The 19,571-nt window shown below is 36.0% G+C and overlaps 1 protein-coding gene and 1 long non-coding RNA gene across 3 annotated transcripts; both read left to right on the top strand.

Annotated features, from left to right (window-relative positions):
* The first annotated feature begins 4,166 nt into the window (after window positions 1-4,166).
* Window positions 4,167-10,213, top strand: LOC107079779 (uncharacterized). 2 transcript variants are annotated; one of them, XR_011189080.1, is made up of 4 exons: window positions 4,167-4,181; window positions 4,440-4,548; window positions 7,167-7,284; window positions 7,837-10,213. It is a non-coding gene; the product is annotated as an uncharacterized lncRNA (long non-coding RNA). The 2 variants fall into 2 exon arrangements; XR_001480696.2 differs by lacking the exon at window positions 4,167-4,181 and having other exon boundaries at window positions 4,396-4,548.
* Window positions 10,214-12,216: 2,003 nt separating this feature from the next.
* Window positions 12,217-19,352, top strand: LOC107079827 (uncharacterized). Its single transcript, XM_015366690.2, has 5 exons — window positions 12,217-12,428; window positions 14,576-14,733; window positions 15,995-16,127; window positions 17,286-17,418; window positions 18,764-19,352. Exons 1-5 carry the CDS (start codon window positions 12,377-12,379, stop codon window positions 19,020-19,022), a joined length of 735 nt encoding a protein of 244 aa, XP_015222176.2. The 5' UTR covers window positions 12,217-12,376; the 3' UTR covers window positions 19,023-19,352.
* The last annotated feature ends 219 nt before the right edge of the window (window positions 19,353-19,571 follow it).

A 19,571-nucleotide genomic window follows, 5' to 3' on the forward strand; every position in this document is an offset into this window, starting at 1 on the left:
TTGGTTAGACTAGAAATTACAAATTTAAAATAGAGACTTAAAACCATCATTCTAGATGAGAAGAAATTGATACAGCTCATTGTGTCACAGGAATGTGTATGAAAGCACTTAGTGAGGTGAAATAGAAACCTATGTTTCTGACCTTAATCATAATGCAGCATTCCAGAATTAAGATTTATAATGCTATTTAATCATAAGAATTTTGCTGTAGAATGTATGTATTGTTGAATCTTTCGGTGTATGAGTAAAGTTTGCCTGAAAGAGTCAACTTTTAACTTTTGTTTACTCGAATGAACACCTGCTTTTCAAATGTTCAGATGGTTGAAAGTGAATTTGTGCATTAAAATTGTTATTCCTGCAAGTCTCATCATTCAGGAGTGAAGTACTGTAACTATATTTTAGACCACTTTTGTACATTGTATTTGACTTTAATATGGGTTTATTATTTAAATATATAAATAATGAAAATGTTCCCTATCTCTGGTTATTAATTATGCATTTTATTCCCTTTTTATTTTAATTGTTTTTAATCTTTGTTTGAATGTAATATTTTATATTTTAAAGAAGAGAAATAAAGTACAGAAGAAAGGTAAAAAAATAATAAATATCATTTTACAGAATTTTAAAGAACCCAAGAACCCAAAAAATGAAAATGTTCTTTAATTACTTAATTACAGGATTTTTTACGTGTTTCACCTGCTGCCTCTTATTTTTTACTAGGGCAACCTTGAAGTGTGATCTGATCTTCATCTAAGTCATAATAGATAAACACAATCTGATTAAACAATTAACACAAATAATTCTACTTTTTCTTATCTATATTGAACACATTGTTTAACCATTCACTGTCTATGCTGGAAAAAGTATGTGAACCTCTAGGATAATGACTTCTGGAAAGAGTTACAATAACATTTCTAAAGACTCTGGCCTCCATCAATCCACAGTCTGGCAGATAGTGTAAAATGGAAGAAATTCAGTACCATTGCTACTCTCTCTAGGAGTGTTCATCTGAACAAAACTCACTGCAAGTTGTACAATGCTCAAAGAGGTGACAAAGAACCCTAGGGTAACAACTGAGGATCTCCAGGCATTTCTTGCACTGGATAATATCTGTGTTCATGACTCCATAATAAGAAAAATGCTGAACAAGAGTGGTGTACATGGGAGGATACCATATAGGAAACGACTGCTTCAGAAAAAAAAACATTGCCGCCTGTTTCAAGTTTAAGACAATCTGGAGGTAGTTCCACAGCTCTACTGGAACAATGTTTTGTGAACAGATGAGACAAAGGTGGAACACAAAAACTTCATTCCAACTCTGAAGTTTAGTGGAGGGAGCATCAGGGTGTGGGGCTACTTTGCTGCCTCAGGGCCTTGACAGCTTGCAATCATTGAGGGAACAATTAATGAAAAATTGTATCGGCAAATTCTCCTGGAGAATGCCGGGTTATCCGTCCTTGATCCGAATCTTAATAGAAGTTGGGTCATGCAACAAGGCAGTGATTCTAAACACAGGAGTAAATCTACAACAGACTTTTTGAATGTCCAAGTCAGAGTCCTGACCTAACCTCAGTTGAAATTACCTGAAGCAAGCTATTTATGCAATAAATTGAAACAGTTCTGCAAAGAGGAATGGGCCAAAATACCCCCAGACCAATGTGCAAGACTGGTCAGCAGCTACAGGAAATTTTAGGTTGAGGTCATTGCTGCTAAAAAGGAGGATCCACCAGTTTCGAGATCTAAAGATCCACCAACAGTACTTCTTCCAGCATAAACAGTGAATGTTTAAACAATGTGTTCAACATAAACATGAAAAGAACAATTGTTTGTTATTTATTTAATCAGATTGTTTTATTATTACAGAGATGAAGATCAGATCAGATAATAGGAGCAGTTACTGCAGAAACAGTGATAATTCCAAAGGGTTCACACACTTTTTCTTACCACTGTAGGTAATTCTGTATGAATGAAAAAAGACTTGTCTATATTGTTAATTATTATTCATAATTCCTTTATTTTTATGTTTTCCCTACAAATACTGAAACCTGACTCTGTGCCAAGTTATTGCTTCAGATGAATATTGTGAAATAACTGTGATTTTGGTGTGATATGTGATGTTCTGATGTGATATGTTCACACTTCACTGATACTGGATTCTTGAGGTAAAATAAACAATCACAGACAACCACAGTGGAAAATTACCCTGTCAGATATGTTGAACTGATAATTTTAAGAATGAAACTTTTCAATTTTGTTAATATTATTAGTAATGGTATTGATAGCATACTGCTCTCTTTTTAATCACCTCACACAAGATAATGTATTTTATCTGACCATTTTCATCCTTGAAACTATTTTATAAGATAAGATCACTTTATTATCCATATACAATTTCTTGCATTAGGAATTTCTCTTTTTTCACATACCCCAGCTTGCTCTCCATGAGACACAGACAGGGAGAGAAGCTTGGGGTCAGAGCGCAGGGTCAGCCATTGTACAGTGCCCCTGGAGCAGTTGGGGTTAAGGGCTTTGCTCAGGGGCCCAGTGGAGTAGGATTCCCCTGCTGGCCGCAGGATTTGAACCGGCAACCTTCCAGCCACAGGTGCAGATCCTTAGCCACGGTGCCAGTACTCTCTGAGCTCAAAAAGTATATTATAAACAATATTACGATATGGTAATAAATGAATTTAAGATCTATGATTTTGAATGTAATTGCTAAATAATGTGGGTTAAATTCGTGTTTGAAAATGGCTTATTTAGCATTGTTGATTATTAATTAAATTGTTTTATATATACATTACTAAATAATGTGAAACCAAATGTAAAGCTGAGTGTGTGAATATTTTAAGAGTGTGGTATTCCAAAGTAAGTGAACATCACGAGTTGTTTTAATTGGTCACTTCAGGATTTATTTCATTGGTAAGTTTTTGAATGCAAGGTATTCTTGTAAGTATAATTTCCACTAACAGAAGCATTTGTTTTACTTTTTATTGTTGGATTACTGTGTTCTCTAGGGAATGTTTCTAGGTGAGAAAAGATTCCAAGGATCGTAACTGAGCCCCTAACTTACTTCCAGAGATGGGGTCCTAATGTACTGTAAGTTGGATTTTAGGAAGGTTGTATTTAGTATTGTAGGTGTATTCTTTATTGGCTACTTTACACTCTTGCCCCAAATTCTGTGCAGCATCTGTAATCTATTGGTGAATCAAGCAAGTAGTCTGTACAATTACAGTAAGAGGGCTCTAGTCCTTTTGAGGCCTGAAGAATATTTAAAATTTTTCGTTGCAAATATTCTGTAAATAATAACATTTTAACTTATTTCCTGCCTAATTTATCACAATGAAATTGTTCCATATCTTTAGAAACTATGATTCACTGGTCGCTTACAAAACCTGCTGCTTTAGGACCAGGGTTGGAAAAGCCTTCCCTGGCCATAACAGTAGGTATATTCTGTTGTTTTTGTCAGTTAGGTTAGAAAGTATTTTAGGTTTCAGGTGATCACCTATGTGTGTAAGTAGGGGATTTTGGTGCCCAGGATCTGTAACACGAATAATTGTTTACAAGGGAGAATTTTCACAGATCATAAGAGATTACGTGGCAGTGCTAATACTCTTATAGTACAACTTGCCCATTGAGAAATTATGGTTTAGTTCAGGGGTCCCTAGTCCTAGTCCTGGGCAGGACATAAAAAAAGCCCCGAAATCAAACACAGGCTTTCATACTTTCCAAGTGACTTCAAGCCAAGTAGGTTGTTGTGCAATATTTGAAATGTATTTCCTCCTTCCACTTTAAATATGAACTATTTCTTATGCACCTTTTTATATATGATGACTTATAAGTATGTATTTAGTGTTTTTATTTTCTTTTATGTAATACTTTATCACGGTTGAAGGTTTTTAGATCAGCCAATCTCTTAATCACCACAATCGACTCCTTGTTAACTTCACTGAAGCAGTTCAACAATTTCTCCCACCTCTTCACCTGCTGTTGATTTTTTTTTAAAACTAGATAACCTGGTACAGGATTACAGCACCCTGGTTTAGAGTTTGCATATTACGTCCTATTGTATAAATAGGAGATAGTGTATAAAAACTGTTTATTAATTGACAATAGCTTTCAAGTCATGCTATCAAACCTGTAAAGCGCTTTGAGTGGAGTGTCCAGAAAAGCGCTATATAAGTGTAAGCAATTATTATTATTATTATTATTATTATCATACTGAGAAGGCCATGTGCAAGTCAGTGGTGCAGATTTAGCATTTGTAGCAATTTGCCATAAAATACATTGGACCTTAGGTCTAAGGAATGCTTATGGTAAAACATAGACAAACCACAGAAAGAATAAAAGATTTATTATATTATTAAATCACACCTGTCATAAGGGTAATGTGATGGGCGTGGCTTACATTCTTTAAATGTGATATCTGGTTTTACATGTAGGCATTTCCCTCCACACAAGCCTGAGTGTCAGAGTGTCACAGAGACAGAATGGACCTGAAGATTGCTGTACTTCTCTTTGCCTTTTTTGTAGGCATTATGACAACTGAAGGTAAGTGGGGAAAAAATGATTCACTCCTCTCTTTCTGTCCTTGCAATAATTATTGTGGATGTATGATCTATACCACACAATTCCCCAAAACAGAATGTTTGCAATTTGTAAAATCCCAAAAGAGGGCAACATTTTTAAGTTCAGGGGTGTCTGCTTAGACTGCTGCTGTCTTTATGTGTGTGTCAGAGAGCTCAGGTTCCTAAAACCTAAAAAATAACACATTTAAGTAAGCTATACCTAATTCTGCAAATGTAAAGCAATACAATACTGTAGTGGTGTAACACTTCAGAATTACCCACAGTTATAGAAACAAGTGACAAACTACAACAGAGTGTGCCTCCAGACTCCTGGAGACTCACAGGTCACAGATTGTTCTACAGAACACCTTATTAGTCACACCACATGTAAAGTGATATGATATAGTAACTGCTAATACATTTTATGCAGCTGATATATTGGTTTTGCACTAGAACTCCCTAAATCATGGAATGGTTTAGAAAAAATAAAGGGACAAGATACATTTAAAGATTAACATTAATTTCTAAAAGCAGATGAGTACAACAATGGAGAGAGCTGAATGGAATTCAGATGTAGAAAGCAATGTCCAAAATATAAGGGACTTCTCAAAATACATATCTTGCTTACTTCACATGACTATTCATTATTGTCCTTTGTTGGCTGCGGCAATCTAGAATTTGAAAAACAGGCTTGGAAAACATCTAAAAAAATTTAGAAGCTAGATATTTTGTAGTTATTTGAGGACTTTGGGTGGTCAACAAGCCTGGCTAAGTGAATCTTGCACGTAAGTTCTATAAAGTTGGATATTACATACTGTACAACAGCGCTGTAAAACACGATTTACTAGGTGACATGAAACTGAATCATGTAATGTCAAACAGGAATTCTAATATAGTTGTACTAATTTTAGTAACATTTTGCATCTGTTTGAACCAGTTGTATATTTACAGTTAAAGTTGTATATTTGTAAACATAAACACTTTCTAGCTTCATGGACACCTGAAGATTGCAGAGCACACTAATAGGATGAGTAATGGAAGTTCTGTTTTTTTAAGTGATTGTGACCCCGGCAGAGTATGAAGTAATTTGAAAACTCAAACCCTACTCCAGCAACTTAATTAATTTATATATAAATCATTGTAAGTTTACTGTATATCAAGAGTCTCTAATAGGAGGAAGAGCCAATGGCTGCATGGTTATCTATGGCGTTTCCTAAATCTGCTCCATGGTACAGTCTGTCAGGGGATGGTTTTCAATACCAGTTTGGTTCCTGACAAAATAGGGAGGAACCCTTTGAACCCTTTGAACTTTCCCAGCTCTAGAGGATGAGATAACAAAGTATGCCACATTCTGTTGGAAGCCCTCTAGATGTGGTTTAAAATTGGGGACCCATGATCTTTAATCTTGAAATTGACAATCTCTTACCTGAATATCGAGCAAGGACACGCAGTGACAGACATACTGCCATTCTCTGACCAGTTTTGACCTTTTGACCTTGACAGGCAGCACATTTGGCCTGCTGGTTCCATGGATTTGGAAACAGAAAGAATTTAGAGTAAAACTTTGTTCAAACAGTCATCTATAACTAAGTGTATTGCTCCAATATGAGCATTATTTACCTGGTTGGATTCAGTATTTCATTTCTTTTGCTCAGTTATTGTTTATTTTTGCATTTACTTTTACATAGTTGCCTAATTTGTAAATCACTATGAATAAGGGTGTTTGATAAGCCAATCAATAACAATAATAATCGTTGTAAAATTAGTATTTTTCATTTTGACGAGATTGAAAAATAAAATAGGTTAAAAAGTAACTGATCCTCTGTAAATGCAGTCTCTTCAGTTTGTTATCCCTAGTTTTCCTTAGTTTATCTTATTGTCTGTCACTGATGTGTTTTTGCTTTTGACTCATATTTTGCTCCTTAATTTTAAGTCTTTTCACTTATTAAAAGGTTTTATCATTTACTGTACCATCAAACTACATCTGTGCTTCAACCGTAGTGTGGTTAAGAGAACATGTTCACTTAAAATCTCCACATTCTACAAAAAAGCACATACCCTGCCAGCTCCAAATACCAGACAGCCAACTACTACATGAATATAGCAAACACTCCCCACATAAGCTTTACATTTACTTGCAAAGTTATTGCACTTTTGTACCCCACTCTATACCCATACTGGACACAAATAACACAGTTATGAAAAAAATGATTTGTCGATTACTACTAATTTTCAGAAGTCTCAGATACCATACAAACACAGTATTAGAGTGAGTGAAACTGAAATGTTTTGCCAAGCAAGTAAAAGATTTTATTATTCTGCTATTTAACGTTCTACAGCCTTTGAAATAAAGGGTACAACAGATGAAGTGACTACTGCAAACATAAAAAGGGTCTGTGAAAAACGAATGATATCACCAATTACTGCTGACACTTAAGTTGTCAATGAATATACAATTATCACAAATATTTGTATCACTAATCACAGAGAAACCCTGCAAAAGATTTCAAAGATTGTATACAGATTTGACTTTGAATCCACAGTTTAGGTAATGCCATAGATATTGTGATACAAGCAGTAATATACCACTGTGTATTTCAGGTTACATACAGAGCTGCTGTTCAGAGACAGCATCAAAGATTTCCCGAAAGCTGCTCCCCAGAGCTAAAAAATTTGACTGTCAAGTCAGCGATGGAATATGTGACATTGATGCTGTGATGTAAGTACTGAGTTCTCTAAAAGTTTATTTCTCTTCTGCTGCTTAAAAATGAAAATGAATGTACAGTATAAGCCTTTTCTGCTCAATGTATTCATGTTTGCCTGAATTGCTTTCACTTCACAATAATGTCTCTGATCTGATTCTACACTTGGGTTAAGAAGAGTCTGTAGGTTCTGAGTTAAGGTTGCTCGCATTACAAACTGCTGTTACAACTAGTAATAAGCCACGTGTTGCTTCTTGAGAAATGTGTTGCTGGCTTTCACGAGCTGCCTCAGAATACAGAGTATAGATAAAATAAGTTATTTTACAATATTTAAAGATCCTCTCCAATCAAACTTCCATGCATCCCAAAACATCCAAAAGGCAAGGAAAATGAAAAAATAAAAAGAATCCTCGTTCTCCTGAGGTCTCAAATGAATTAGAATGTTGTCATGTTTGTAATGAGTTGTAAATGTCACATTTAAAAATGTCTTTTGATTTTTTTTCTACTAAAATGATTTTAATAGAAACCCTGTATTGATTTTAAGTTCAATCTATTTTTGCCTGCAACAGATTGCACATCAAAAGCAGGAAATTATGTGCAAGCCCTGGGGACACATCGGTGATGGAGTGGCTCAAGAAAAGAAAAGCAGGGAAAGGAAACTGTGAGAAAATTATGAAAAGGCATCTGAAGCAGGGGTAGTTAAAAAAAAGACCTACACACACCATCTTTTCTTCAGCATCAAGAAACTCGCCCACCTGTTCTTTGGATTCCCACTGACTGGTACCACTCTGCACTGCTGTCTGTCGTATGGGTTCACACTCTGCAAGGCACTGTTTCCTCTAGGTAAAGAAAATGTGACATGAAACAGATTCAGAATTTCCATCTTCCACAATGTACATACTGTGCTTATTTTTCTACGTGTAATAATGAAGATACTGTATGTTCACTTCAGAGCAGGAAAGGTGTTCCTTCTGAAATGGGTGAGGAGTGTTAAACACAAATGGCACAGTGGAGTCTGCATGAATATTGACTCAATTGTAAGACACCACTGTAGGCTAATGTGTCATGAAGGGCAGGAAAAATGTGCCAATTCAACATATTTGCAACCTTCGAGAAAATGACAATGTATTTTTCTTGCACATTTAAAAGGCATTTTTAACTTGATTTTCCAAATTTCATTTTGTATTAGAAATGTGTTGTATTTGGGGTTTTGTTTTCAGGTTACGTTTTCGCAGTGTTGAAATACACATGCTGTCATGTATATCTACAGAAAATGCTTTTTAACAGCAACGTCAGGTACCCTAGTGCTGTACTGCCTTTATGTAGCTGATGCCGTTATCTGGACTATTGCATGATCAACACCAGCTATTATCTAATATGAGAAAACAACTACATAGTAGAACAGTGTGTGTTCTACTATTTTTTTTTCAAATCTTTTAGGTGTTTAATATTCCAGTTAGGCGGTCTGTTCTGTCAGAGCTGCTTTGACTGCTGTAGAATCTCTAACCTTGCAGAATCTGATATGAGGACTTTTTTTTGGAAGTGAAAAATCACACAACCACACATCACATCCAGCACAGAGGAGCTGGTGTGTGAGGTTCAGGGTAGCCACCTGCATTTCGAAACAGGAGTGTTTCCCAAAGTGAGGGATCACTCTGGCGAATGCAGAACACCAGACTGCTGCTGGAAGGGGTGCTAGCAGACCAAAGGGTGACATTCTCCCCTCTCAACCTGAATTTCTAAAACCAGACCAGTCATTCAGATGACACATTAAACTGAGGGCCCGACTACTTGTTCATTTAATATCCAATGAAATTGTCAACTTTAGAGGAAAAAGTAAAAGTTTAATCCCTGCAGAAACGAGAAGAAAAGAAACACAATGTTTTGGCTGTGGAGCCTTCTTCAGGTGTGGGGAAACAACAACAAAACATTGTTTCTTTTCTTCAAGGAATAAACCTATTACTTGTTCCTTTGCAGCCTACACATGCTGAACCAGCTCCCTACTTGAACTACATTGTTGGCTTTAGCATAGGTGGGTATCCTGCAGCATTCTGGCTGAATTCCTCACTGGACAATCCGGTCTCCCTAATTAAATTTCCCTTTAATCAACTGTTTAAGTAATTTCTCATTTTTCCATTTGATCAGATACATTAATTGCATTCTGCTAGTGCTTCTGGACAGTTAGAGTTGCTCATAGCATTTGGGATCTCAATTTGATTCAATACTGGGGCAGCATTTATGTGTGAAGTTCGCATGTTCTGTCTGCATCCACATCAGGATTCTCTGGGTGCTGCAGTTTCCTCCCACCTCCCACATGCAGTGAAAGTTTGATGGGCTTTGTCACTAGGGTATACCCCCAGAGACAGAGAGAAGGGAGGGGAGGAGAAGGGAAAATGTTATATTTATATTTAGGAAAAATTTAATTCCACAAAAAACAAGGATATTCCCTTGCGGCATCTTCTGAATGGCTTTCTGAGTTTGGGATTTTCTGTCATTCTCTGTATTCTAATACAGAATATGTGTATATGTTTAAAATATACATATTACTGTATATGTTAAAAAGCTCATCTGTAATGCTTGATCATATCTGTATACTGTATGTAGTTCACTGTATCTGCCATAAGGTCAAGCTAGACTTCTGATTAGAATTTCTGATTTTTGAAAAATGTATCAACTATATCAGTTCCAACCATTAAACTACAAACATTCAGAATGTAGTAAATTGCTCCTTGCTTTATTATTTTGAATTACCATTAGACCTTGTAAATTGTTGTAATCTCTGATCAATCGTGTCTCAAACAATACCCAGCTTCTTTTTCACATATATAGAATTGAAACTGTAGCAAGATACATTATATTGTATATTGCATTTATTGGAATATTAATGGACGTTATTAATGAATGTATCTAATTTTCCCAACTTAAATAAAGCCAGATAAATGTAAATGATCTCTGTTTATTTGGAAATACAGTTGTTTTTAAAGTACTATGCATTGAAATGCATGGAAACCATTTGGAGGTGTAGGACATTAGGAAATTGACATTCAATTGTAACTTTAAGCTACAAAGTACATTAGTAAATAAGAATATAAAGTAACCCAATGCAAATTCCTAGGAACTTTAAGTTGTGTAATTTATAAACTGGAATTGAATTATATACTGAGAAGCATCAGAAATGCAACAAATGCTATTGGTTCAAATACTCAATTTTTATATTTGCAATGCCTTTCAGAATAGTTTAAGCTAAATTTAATATAAAAAAACATTGAACTGTGGTGAAAAGAAAGTATGCAAGTTTTTTTATTGTATTAATTTAATAAAGTATTAAATGAAAAAGACAATCAACAAGATACACATATTTTCCTGAGCTTTAGAAATAGCAGCAGGTTCTTTTTACAAAATAACTATAACATTAAATAATCCAATTTCCAGGCCTGTTAATTTGCTAAATTGTCACTGATTATTTTCATTTTTAAAACTTTACCCAACTTTTCCTAACTGGATTGGAAATATTAATGAAAGTAAAACTAAACAATTCTAAACAATCTGCCATATTGTAAAAAAATATATAATGTTTAGCAAGTTATTTCAGGCACATACTAAACAACATAAAGAAAATATAAGATTGTGGCGCTTCAGGTAAAGACCCAATTAGAACATTTAATTTGTCATCAAGCTGGCAACTTATGAAAAAAACTGCATATTTCAGAGGATACTGAGTAGTATAAGTAACAAACAACAACTCATAGCAGTTAATGACCCTACCAACTTTAACTGAATCATGTGGAGAAAGGTCACCAAACATCAAACAAAAAAAAATCCTATTTACCTTTAGTAGAATAATTTTGAAACTGCTGACTGAAAAATTCTAAAAATAGAGGAAGTTAAAAAGTCTCATAAAAGCAACTTGAATTAAACGAATCAATTAGCCGCAGTGATAAAGATCTTGTTACGACGCAGCGCTGACCTGAGACGGGTAGATGAATCCAGTCTCTAGGTCCAGGTGACAGCAAGCAGTTAGACGAGGCAGAAGATGCATTGAGCTGACAAACAGAGCAGAGAGGAGTGTGTGCTTTACAGTTTGTCAATGGATGTGCAGCATGCTGAATTCGTTAGGAAATTCAGGTTTGAGTTCAGGTCCTGGCCCAGAGTCGGAATCGAAGGGTCGGGCGGTTTCAGCCAGACTGCTGGATCAGCACAAACAGGAGAGAACGTGCAAAAAGCACATTGAGACTCTCAGAGCAGTAACCCAATGACAGAGCCCGACAGAGGACAGGACAGCGCTCAAGTATCTCAAAGGAAGCAACAGGGCACAACAGCTCCAGTGATGCAGAGAATGCCATAACTAAAAAATAAGTTATGTGGTCTATCATATCATGTTGCAGATTGTTCTGTATGGATTTATAGTGGACTTAGCGACTGATCCATTTTGTCTTGAATCCATTTTGTCAAACGGTAACTGTATGTTACATGACACAGGAGGCATTCTGATGGCATGGGCAGTATTTACAATATCCACAAATGGAGGGGATTCAGTAAGAAGAAAGGTGTCATACTAGGCAGCAAGTGTGACAGAATCCATGTTACACAACCTGTGGAGGGATTGCCTGTCATTTTGCCAGTCAGTATAGAATAGGATGAAATCTAGAGACAGCTTCTGCATCATGACTGTCTTACCCATTGGAAGAATGGGGATTCAGGTCCAAAATTTGGTTGTACCAGTAACATTCTTAAGTCTCCTGAAATACCCAACAAACTGGAAAATAAAGTTTGTTGTTAGAGGCTGTGTACAGTTGAATTGCAAAGAGTGGCATTGGGCAACCTTTACGATTAGCTCCCGGTCTTTGTTTATGGACTACAAAATGCAAATACTAAGAAACCACAGCACAGATCAGGTGCTTTTCACCTAGCAACAAAGTGAAACAGTGAAAGGAGAAAATGCATTCTAAGACTTCCATGTTTAAGTGCCACTTGGAAAGACTGAACTGACAAAACGTCCTTAAGACTGGAAGAGTGTTCAATTGTGTGCAAATCAACATATTTTTGATTGTATGAAAAAGTAAATAAAAAGAAGTAAAAAGAAGTTGATGATAAACACAATCTTTAGGAATGCTGAGGGAATCCAGAAAGAAAGTAACCTTCCTTGACAAGCCATCTTTTTGTAAGTATTCAGCTTATTGGAGATTGAGCTCCTATATTTGATTAAGTAAATCTAATTTAAAACTCTCTTACAGTCTGTCAATTTTTTGTATTTTCACACTGCAATAAATTGCTGGTAGCAAGGACAAAGGGGATATAGATTTCTGTATTCTAGCATCAGTTGTTTAAAGAAAAACAATAAAGATATTCAATTACTTGCAAATATATCAATTTTTAAGATAGTAAAATCCAGTACTATTATCCATGAGTTAAGAGGAAAAAATACGATCTAAATACACTATAATTACTAGTTTAATAACCTTTACTTCACTGGATAGTCAGATTCAAAATGTGTTTTACAACTGGGACCCAGTCATTAAAGGAAGCAGCAAATAAAGTCTGTGAACAATTCCTATCATAACTAAGCATATAGAACACTCAAATAGACAAAAAAAACATTCCTGAAAAAAAGTATATGTGCACATCTGTGCAAGGAAATTAAAAATGTTCCTTATGTAGTTACAAAATATTATTCCAGCTTTTCTTGGCAAAATTCTTGAGAATTGGCAAAGAAGCTGTTTTTTTGTCTTTTGTGTACTTAAAGATCCCAAATTTAAAATGATGGTGAGATTATAAACTAAGTCTCACCAGGCAATTATATATTTCTCAATGTTGGAACCAACCATTTAATGTTCTTCAGCTTTGCAGCAAAAATGATTTCATTTTCTTCTATCCAGTTCATCATAGAAATAAACAAAAGCACAAGATGAAGCTGACAAGCAACAAAATTGCAATTCCATACAATCATTTTATGACTCCATGAAGACTTGCGTGGCAACATATATTGCTTGATTCAGTTTATTAATGGAATAAACTTAGAAAATACCCACAGTTAACACACACGATTAACCTTTAGTGCCTCCCAATTGAGTGCATCTACCTTGTGCCTTGACATACAGTAAGTTGTCCAACAAAGTTACCAGATCTGTAACATGTAATGCTCTGTGGTTGGAAATGCTGTCAAACACTACAACCCAGGTCATTCCACAAGAGTTCAGCTGGGTTTAGATGGTTAAGGTCAATCCACCACTTGAACAACATGAGTGAAAAGAATACATTTCTAACACCGGTTGTGTTAGAAAATTAGCTGTCTGTGTCTGCCAGGCTGCACTTACAGTGGAGAAAGAACAAAAACTGGTTGCGTATTAATTCTGTAAAGCACTTTGAGAAGCCACCTTTAGGTGCTATATAAAATAAAGTTTATTATTTTTTAATATTAAAATGATTATACACACCAAGGGTATGCCTAATACATCATGCAAATCCATATAAATACAACAAATAACAATGAACGTGACAAAAAACAAGTTTTACATTATTAAAATGAATTATATAAAACATTGAACTACAATTTTACAGTTATTTAGCAATGTAATCTTCAGGAAAATGTGAGGAGAGAAAGAGTTTGAGTGAGATGAGATGGGTAAAAATTAGGCCAGGTGTCTGTGTGTCCCCATCCTGTGATGCAATGGTGTACTGTCCAGCGTGTATCCTGCTTTGTGCCTGTTGCTTGCTGGCTCCCCCACAGCCCTGAGTCAGATGAAACACTAACAAAGAGGATAGATGGATGGGATGGGCAATATGGAGGAAAATGTGCATGAGAATTTGAATAGAGCCTCAGAGATGGTCTGAGAAGCTCTAGCCTCTAGAGCCATGTTTGTTATGACACCACAGTATGAAAAACTACCTAAAGAGAAAGTGGGGACATGGGAGTAAACCTTCCCTCAATTACCTTTATAGGTTTTAGTATATACAAAAAACATATAAAGGTAACTGAGAAAATTCATCCTAGCCTTTCAAAAAAACTCACCACAGAGGCCCACCCCCAAAGTCAAAACCTTGAGAGAGATCAATTGAAATTTAGAGCTAAGGGAAAGTGACATTTCTTTAAGCAGTGAGCTGGGGTCAGTGGAACAAGTGACCAAAAGATAAAAATGAGTGCTTGTTCAATAGACCCTAGCAAGAAACCTTGACAAGGATCTTGGAAGAACAGATTAAACTAGTACTACAGTACTACAGTACTACAGGCAAGGTTAAGAGGCTGAAGCAGGTTATTTTTAATCTGATGGAGGAAAACATTTCTTCCCCTGTTTTGTATTTTGTTCTCAGTGGGAAACAGTGCAGATTCCACAACTAGACAGCCTCACTCGAGAGACCCCCAGTCTGTCCTTCCTGAGATTGTCAGGCAGCAGTCACAGGTGAATCTCTCTTACAGAAGACTCAGGGACAGAGGAGTTCTGACAACAGAACAAATCAGGAAGATTAAGGTTTGCAAATATTTCAGTTATTCCAGTTAAAAAAGTGAAGGTCCGGTGACAGAGAAATATTGTTTACAGCCTTGGCAGAGCTAATTTGGTGTAGCAGTCCACAATAACCACAGTAAAGAATTGTTCTAGTCAAAGAACATAGGGCATAATCAGAAGCAAAAATCCCTGATTAAGCTGAAAAGGGTGAATGTTGAACCATTAGTGGTTCTGAGCACTTTGTAGATTAACCTGCTCAAAAGAAACGTTTTTTTCTTCACTATATTTTATTTTAATCCCCAGAATTCCTGTCATTTCACAATTCTATATAACCATAATATAATAATAGCATAGAATACCAACTTCAATAAAACATATTCATTTATATAATGGGTTGTATTGCAAAAATTGCTTATATGATTTATTGTTGTTTTAAAAAATAGCGTTTATGATTAGATAGTTATGTTTATAAGAGGTTTATATTAGAAAAATGAAGCTATTTTAATAGATTTATGCACTTTTACTGTAACGTACACCACTTCTCCAACATGCTTGTACCCCTGCTTACAAATTTGAAGACTGATCATGTTAGTACTTGTCTGACTTTTAATTTCACCAGTTTCACTCAGTTGTGAGCTCATGTGCCAAACACTCTGCTTCATGGCTCGTTTCTCACTGAAATACAGCACAAAAACTAAAATATGAACATTTCTTACATATGCAGTACATTAGAGTAGAGGCCATAAAGTATATTGTTTGTATATATAATAATACATTTGTTTATAATATCTATACTCTTTGAATTATATACTGTGTATATAAATACCAGAATTCTAGATACACCTTTGCCTTCAAGACCATGTTATCAGAAGTTCCAATGTACTTTTTCACTTTGTAAAAGCTGCTCCTTCAATAGAAGAAGAATAAATTAAAGGCACTAAATAGCTATTTTATTAAAGACACTACTTTAATGTAGGGCAGCAGTGAATAAAAAAAAACATATTTTCTATTCTATTTGTTTCACCATTTTCCAGTTTATTGCAAGAGTAATAGTCAGTATCCTGGAGCAAAGTATTTTATAATTTTGTGTTGATTTCAGCCCCAAACTGTCAAGTACCATTTAAATGTGCAAATAAAATTGTATGAACTTTAAACAGAGTAGAGTAGAACCTCGTCATACATTTGACCATTTCATTTTTCATTTGTGTGGTCAGAGTTATTATAAAATGAATCATGGAAACTTCTTTTTTTCCATTTACGCTTAAACCATCTTGAAAACTCTCAGGAGCTCCTTGAGATAATCCAGAATGCTGACATTCCAGTTTTTGACTCATTCTGTGCTGTGCTTGGGGAAATGGGGTGCTGGCAGCTTGTGCAAACACTTCAGGCTGCAGTCAGAGCGAAACTGCATGCTACAGGTAATAAATACAAATTCAAGCATGAACAACACTACGTGTTTACTCCTTTTTACAGTTGAATTAACTATTAGATGTTGCTGTCTGTTTTAGAAATAAGGAAGTCTATTTACCGCATGAAATTGTACATATCTTAACTGAAACAGGTTTAAAAAAAATAAAAGGAAAATAGAAACATTTTTCTGATTTATTTTTTGCACGCATTTTATTTCTTAGAAGTTGTGGGAGTATGGAACAGAGTACCCATCCATGTTGTTGAAGCAGACACCCAAGCTTCTTTCAAGAAAGTGACTGTATGAGAACCTTATGCCAGTTAGCTACAGTACTAACTACCCATTGGGTTACTTGAGCTGAATGGCTTCTAGTGTGTAAAGGTTCTTATGCTACCTCACTTAAAATATTTTTTTGAATTTTTTTTTAATATTTGCGACACAAAAATGCAGGAGACTTTAGTTTAATCTTTCATTTTAATCTCTCTTTCATACGAATTAAAGAAAACACACAAACTTCCACAACATGGCAATTTTCTTTTTTTTTCTTATGCGTTGCTAGAAGCTCTCTACTATTTTTGAGACATACACAAAAAGTATGTAAAAGATGTTTTTTTTAAACGCAGTAGTATATTTTCTATATAACTGACAAGCCAATCCAGGTAAGATATGATAAGATAAGATTACTTTATTAGCCCTATACAATTTCTTGCATTAGGAATTTGCCTTTTCGCAAATACCAGCTTGCTCTCCATGAGACACACAGACACAGACAGGGAGAGAGAAGTCTGGGGTCAGAGTGCAGGGTCAGCCACTGTACAATGCCCCTGAAGCAGTTGGGGTTAAGGGCTTTGCTCAGGAGCCCAACGGAGTAGGATTCCTCTGCCAGCCGCGGGATTTGAACCAGCAATCTCCAGCCACAGAGCCACCGCTCTGTGTAAGTCTAGTTGAAAGGAGTTTTGTAATTATTGTTGCAAGTTTATATCTCACAGTTTCAAAGATAAGATACAAGAATGGTCAAAAATGGGAAGTAATTTGGTCCATAGACCATTGGGAAGCAAGTATGATCTATGGATTTCATAAAGTCATTTCTTAAAAGCAGCCAGGGTATGGTTTCATATGTGAAGCACACTCTTTTATTAACATCATTTTATGCTATTTTATTTTTCAGTCACATCCGTTAAGAAAAGCAAGACTTCAAAACATGTTGTTTTGTGTCATGAGCAAAACTACAAAGGGGCGAAAGAGGAAAACAAATGTCTGTGCAGAAAAATGCAGTATCTGAGACAAGAATATGAGAAAAGGTTTGTTTTACATCTACATCACATGCAAAAGCCCAGTGAAAAAATACCCATACATATTCAAAGTTATTGTTCTATTTGGTCTTAGTAAGGGGCGATTATGGTATATAATCAAGACTTGAGATGTTAACCAGCAAATTGACAATAGCACTGAAATTGCTTAGGTATTTTACCCACGTGAGTAGTAAGAAAAATGTCTATTGAGACGTTCTGAGATCATTCCCTTGTCCTGGAAAATAAAGTCTAGCCTGGCACAAAGAAAATCACAAAAGAAACAAAACACTCCACTCATTATGAAAGGACCTTAGAAAAATAGTTATATGGGAGGCTGGATTAGGTCAGCCCACTGTTGCTCACCATCTGCTCATGCTATACCTGTAGGGTGTTCACAAACAGCAATATCTGACCAAGCATTGGAGCCAAGCACAGCCCTTCAATGATAGGCCACTCTCTGGGAGGCCAGGAGTCAATAATAAGACAGGTGGGGGTCTGCGTTTGATGGTTTTGGCTGGCTTAGTACTTGCTACAACTGCCAGCTACATAACGGCATTACAATAATCAAGCCCAGGGACCTCACTTGCTGCCCTTCCTGCAGGCTCATACTGACAAACCAGTATGACAACACATCCTCACAATGCTCGTTTTACAACAGCTTTCTTGTAAGATGAGAACATGACAGACATGAGCTCCATGAAACATTTCTGAGAGGAGGTAGGACATTGCATGGCACCTAGGATTCAAAGACTAGACACAGGCACATGCTTGTCCAGGCTCCTATGATGGGAAATGGGACAAAATCCCACAGGACCGCATCTGCAAACTGGAACAATGCATGTCACACCTGTGCAGCTTGTAATTTTCCAAATAGTGACCACATGTGCTGTTATTCTGTACAGTAGCTTTTCAGTAGACCTCCTGTTAATGGCAAATTTTAATCAGCATGATGAATGTACTATTGTCATAAGTTGTGTAGTCGGAGTTATTATATAGTCTTTGCTTAAACACTTCAGGCTTGGTGGCCACACATGCTAGTAGCATTTAACTTTAACCTTCAAGTACACCTCTTTCTGTTGACAGATGTGAATCAGCATGATGAATGTACTATTATAAGTTGTGTGGTTGGAGGTATTGTATAAAGAGTCATAAAGAAACTACTTTTTTTGCAATGCCAGAGTACTGCACCTGCTACAAAAAAAAAAATCCTGAAACTTTAAACCTTACCCCCTTCTTCATGGGTAATTTAAAACTGCAAGTTCTGTATGTGACTCACAGTATCCTTGGATCTGTACAGTATAACACATGGCTTCTCAAACTGAAGGTTTCTTGGCTTAACCTTTCTTTCCCCCAGGTTATGCAACCTGGAGGGGATGTTGGTTGAGGCACGAGAGGAGAGAAAGCAGGCAGAACGGGAGAGATGTGACAGCCAGCAGAAGAGTGCTGAGCTGAGGAGACTCAACACAGAACTCCAGGCACTCATTGCCAGGCTGCAGTCTTCCTTCGAAGAGCCGGCTGTCATCACCGATGTAGGAAAAATAGACATGGACTGTCTGCCCAGATCCAAAGTGTACACTCATGGAAATCGCGGCCTGGGCTTGTTCTTGGGTTGAAGGTCAGATGATGCTGCCACCATTGTCAGCGTTCAGTCCCATCTACCTCTCATTGGGTGATCAATGTTCTTTGGGGAACAGTCAGTCTAGACGATGAGAAGAACTCTTTACAAACTCTCTAAAATAGTCTTTAAATATTCCTCATGACAGTACTAAGACTGCACTCCTGAAATATGAAAAACCTTTCAAATCAAATCAAAGCACTGCACATGATTCATAGAAAAATGGATATAAAGTTTTTTAAGAACACGACTACAAAAGCAGGTACAGGTACAAATGACTACAAAAGGAACGTACAGGTACAAATATTTTAATATTTTTGAAACAACCACAACAGGAAAAAAAAATATTCAAAATTATTCAGGAAAAAAAGATAATCATTCCAACTTGGAAGTTAAAATACTCTGAATTCCATTAACATTGAGAATTTTAAAATTTATTTACATTTTGTATTAAAAAAAGATCAATCTTATGTGTGTGTGGCAAGTTACAACCAATATTTGAAGTTTTAAGACAAGATGTTAATATTGTTTTCATCGAATTCAGTGA

Source organism: Lepisosteus oculatus, chromosome 3, assembly GCF_040954835.1.
Source record: "Lepisosteus oculatus isolate fLepOcu1 chromosome 3, fLepOcu1.hap2, whole genome shotgun sequence".
NCBI classification, from domain to species: Eukaryota; Metazoa; Chordata; class Actinopteri; order Semionotiformes; family Lepisosteidae; genus Lepisosteus; species Lepisosteus oculatus.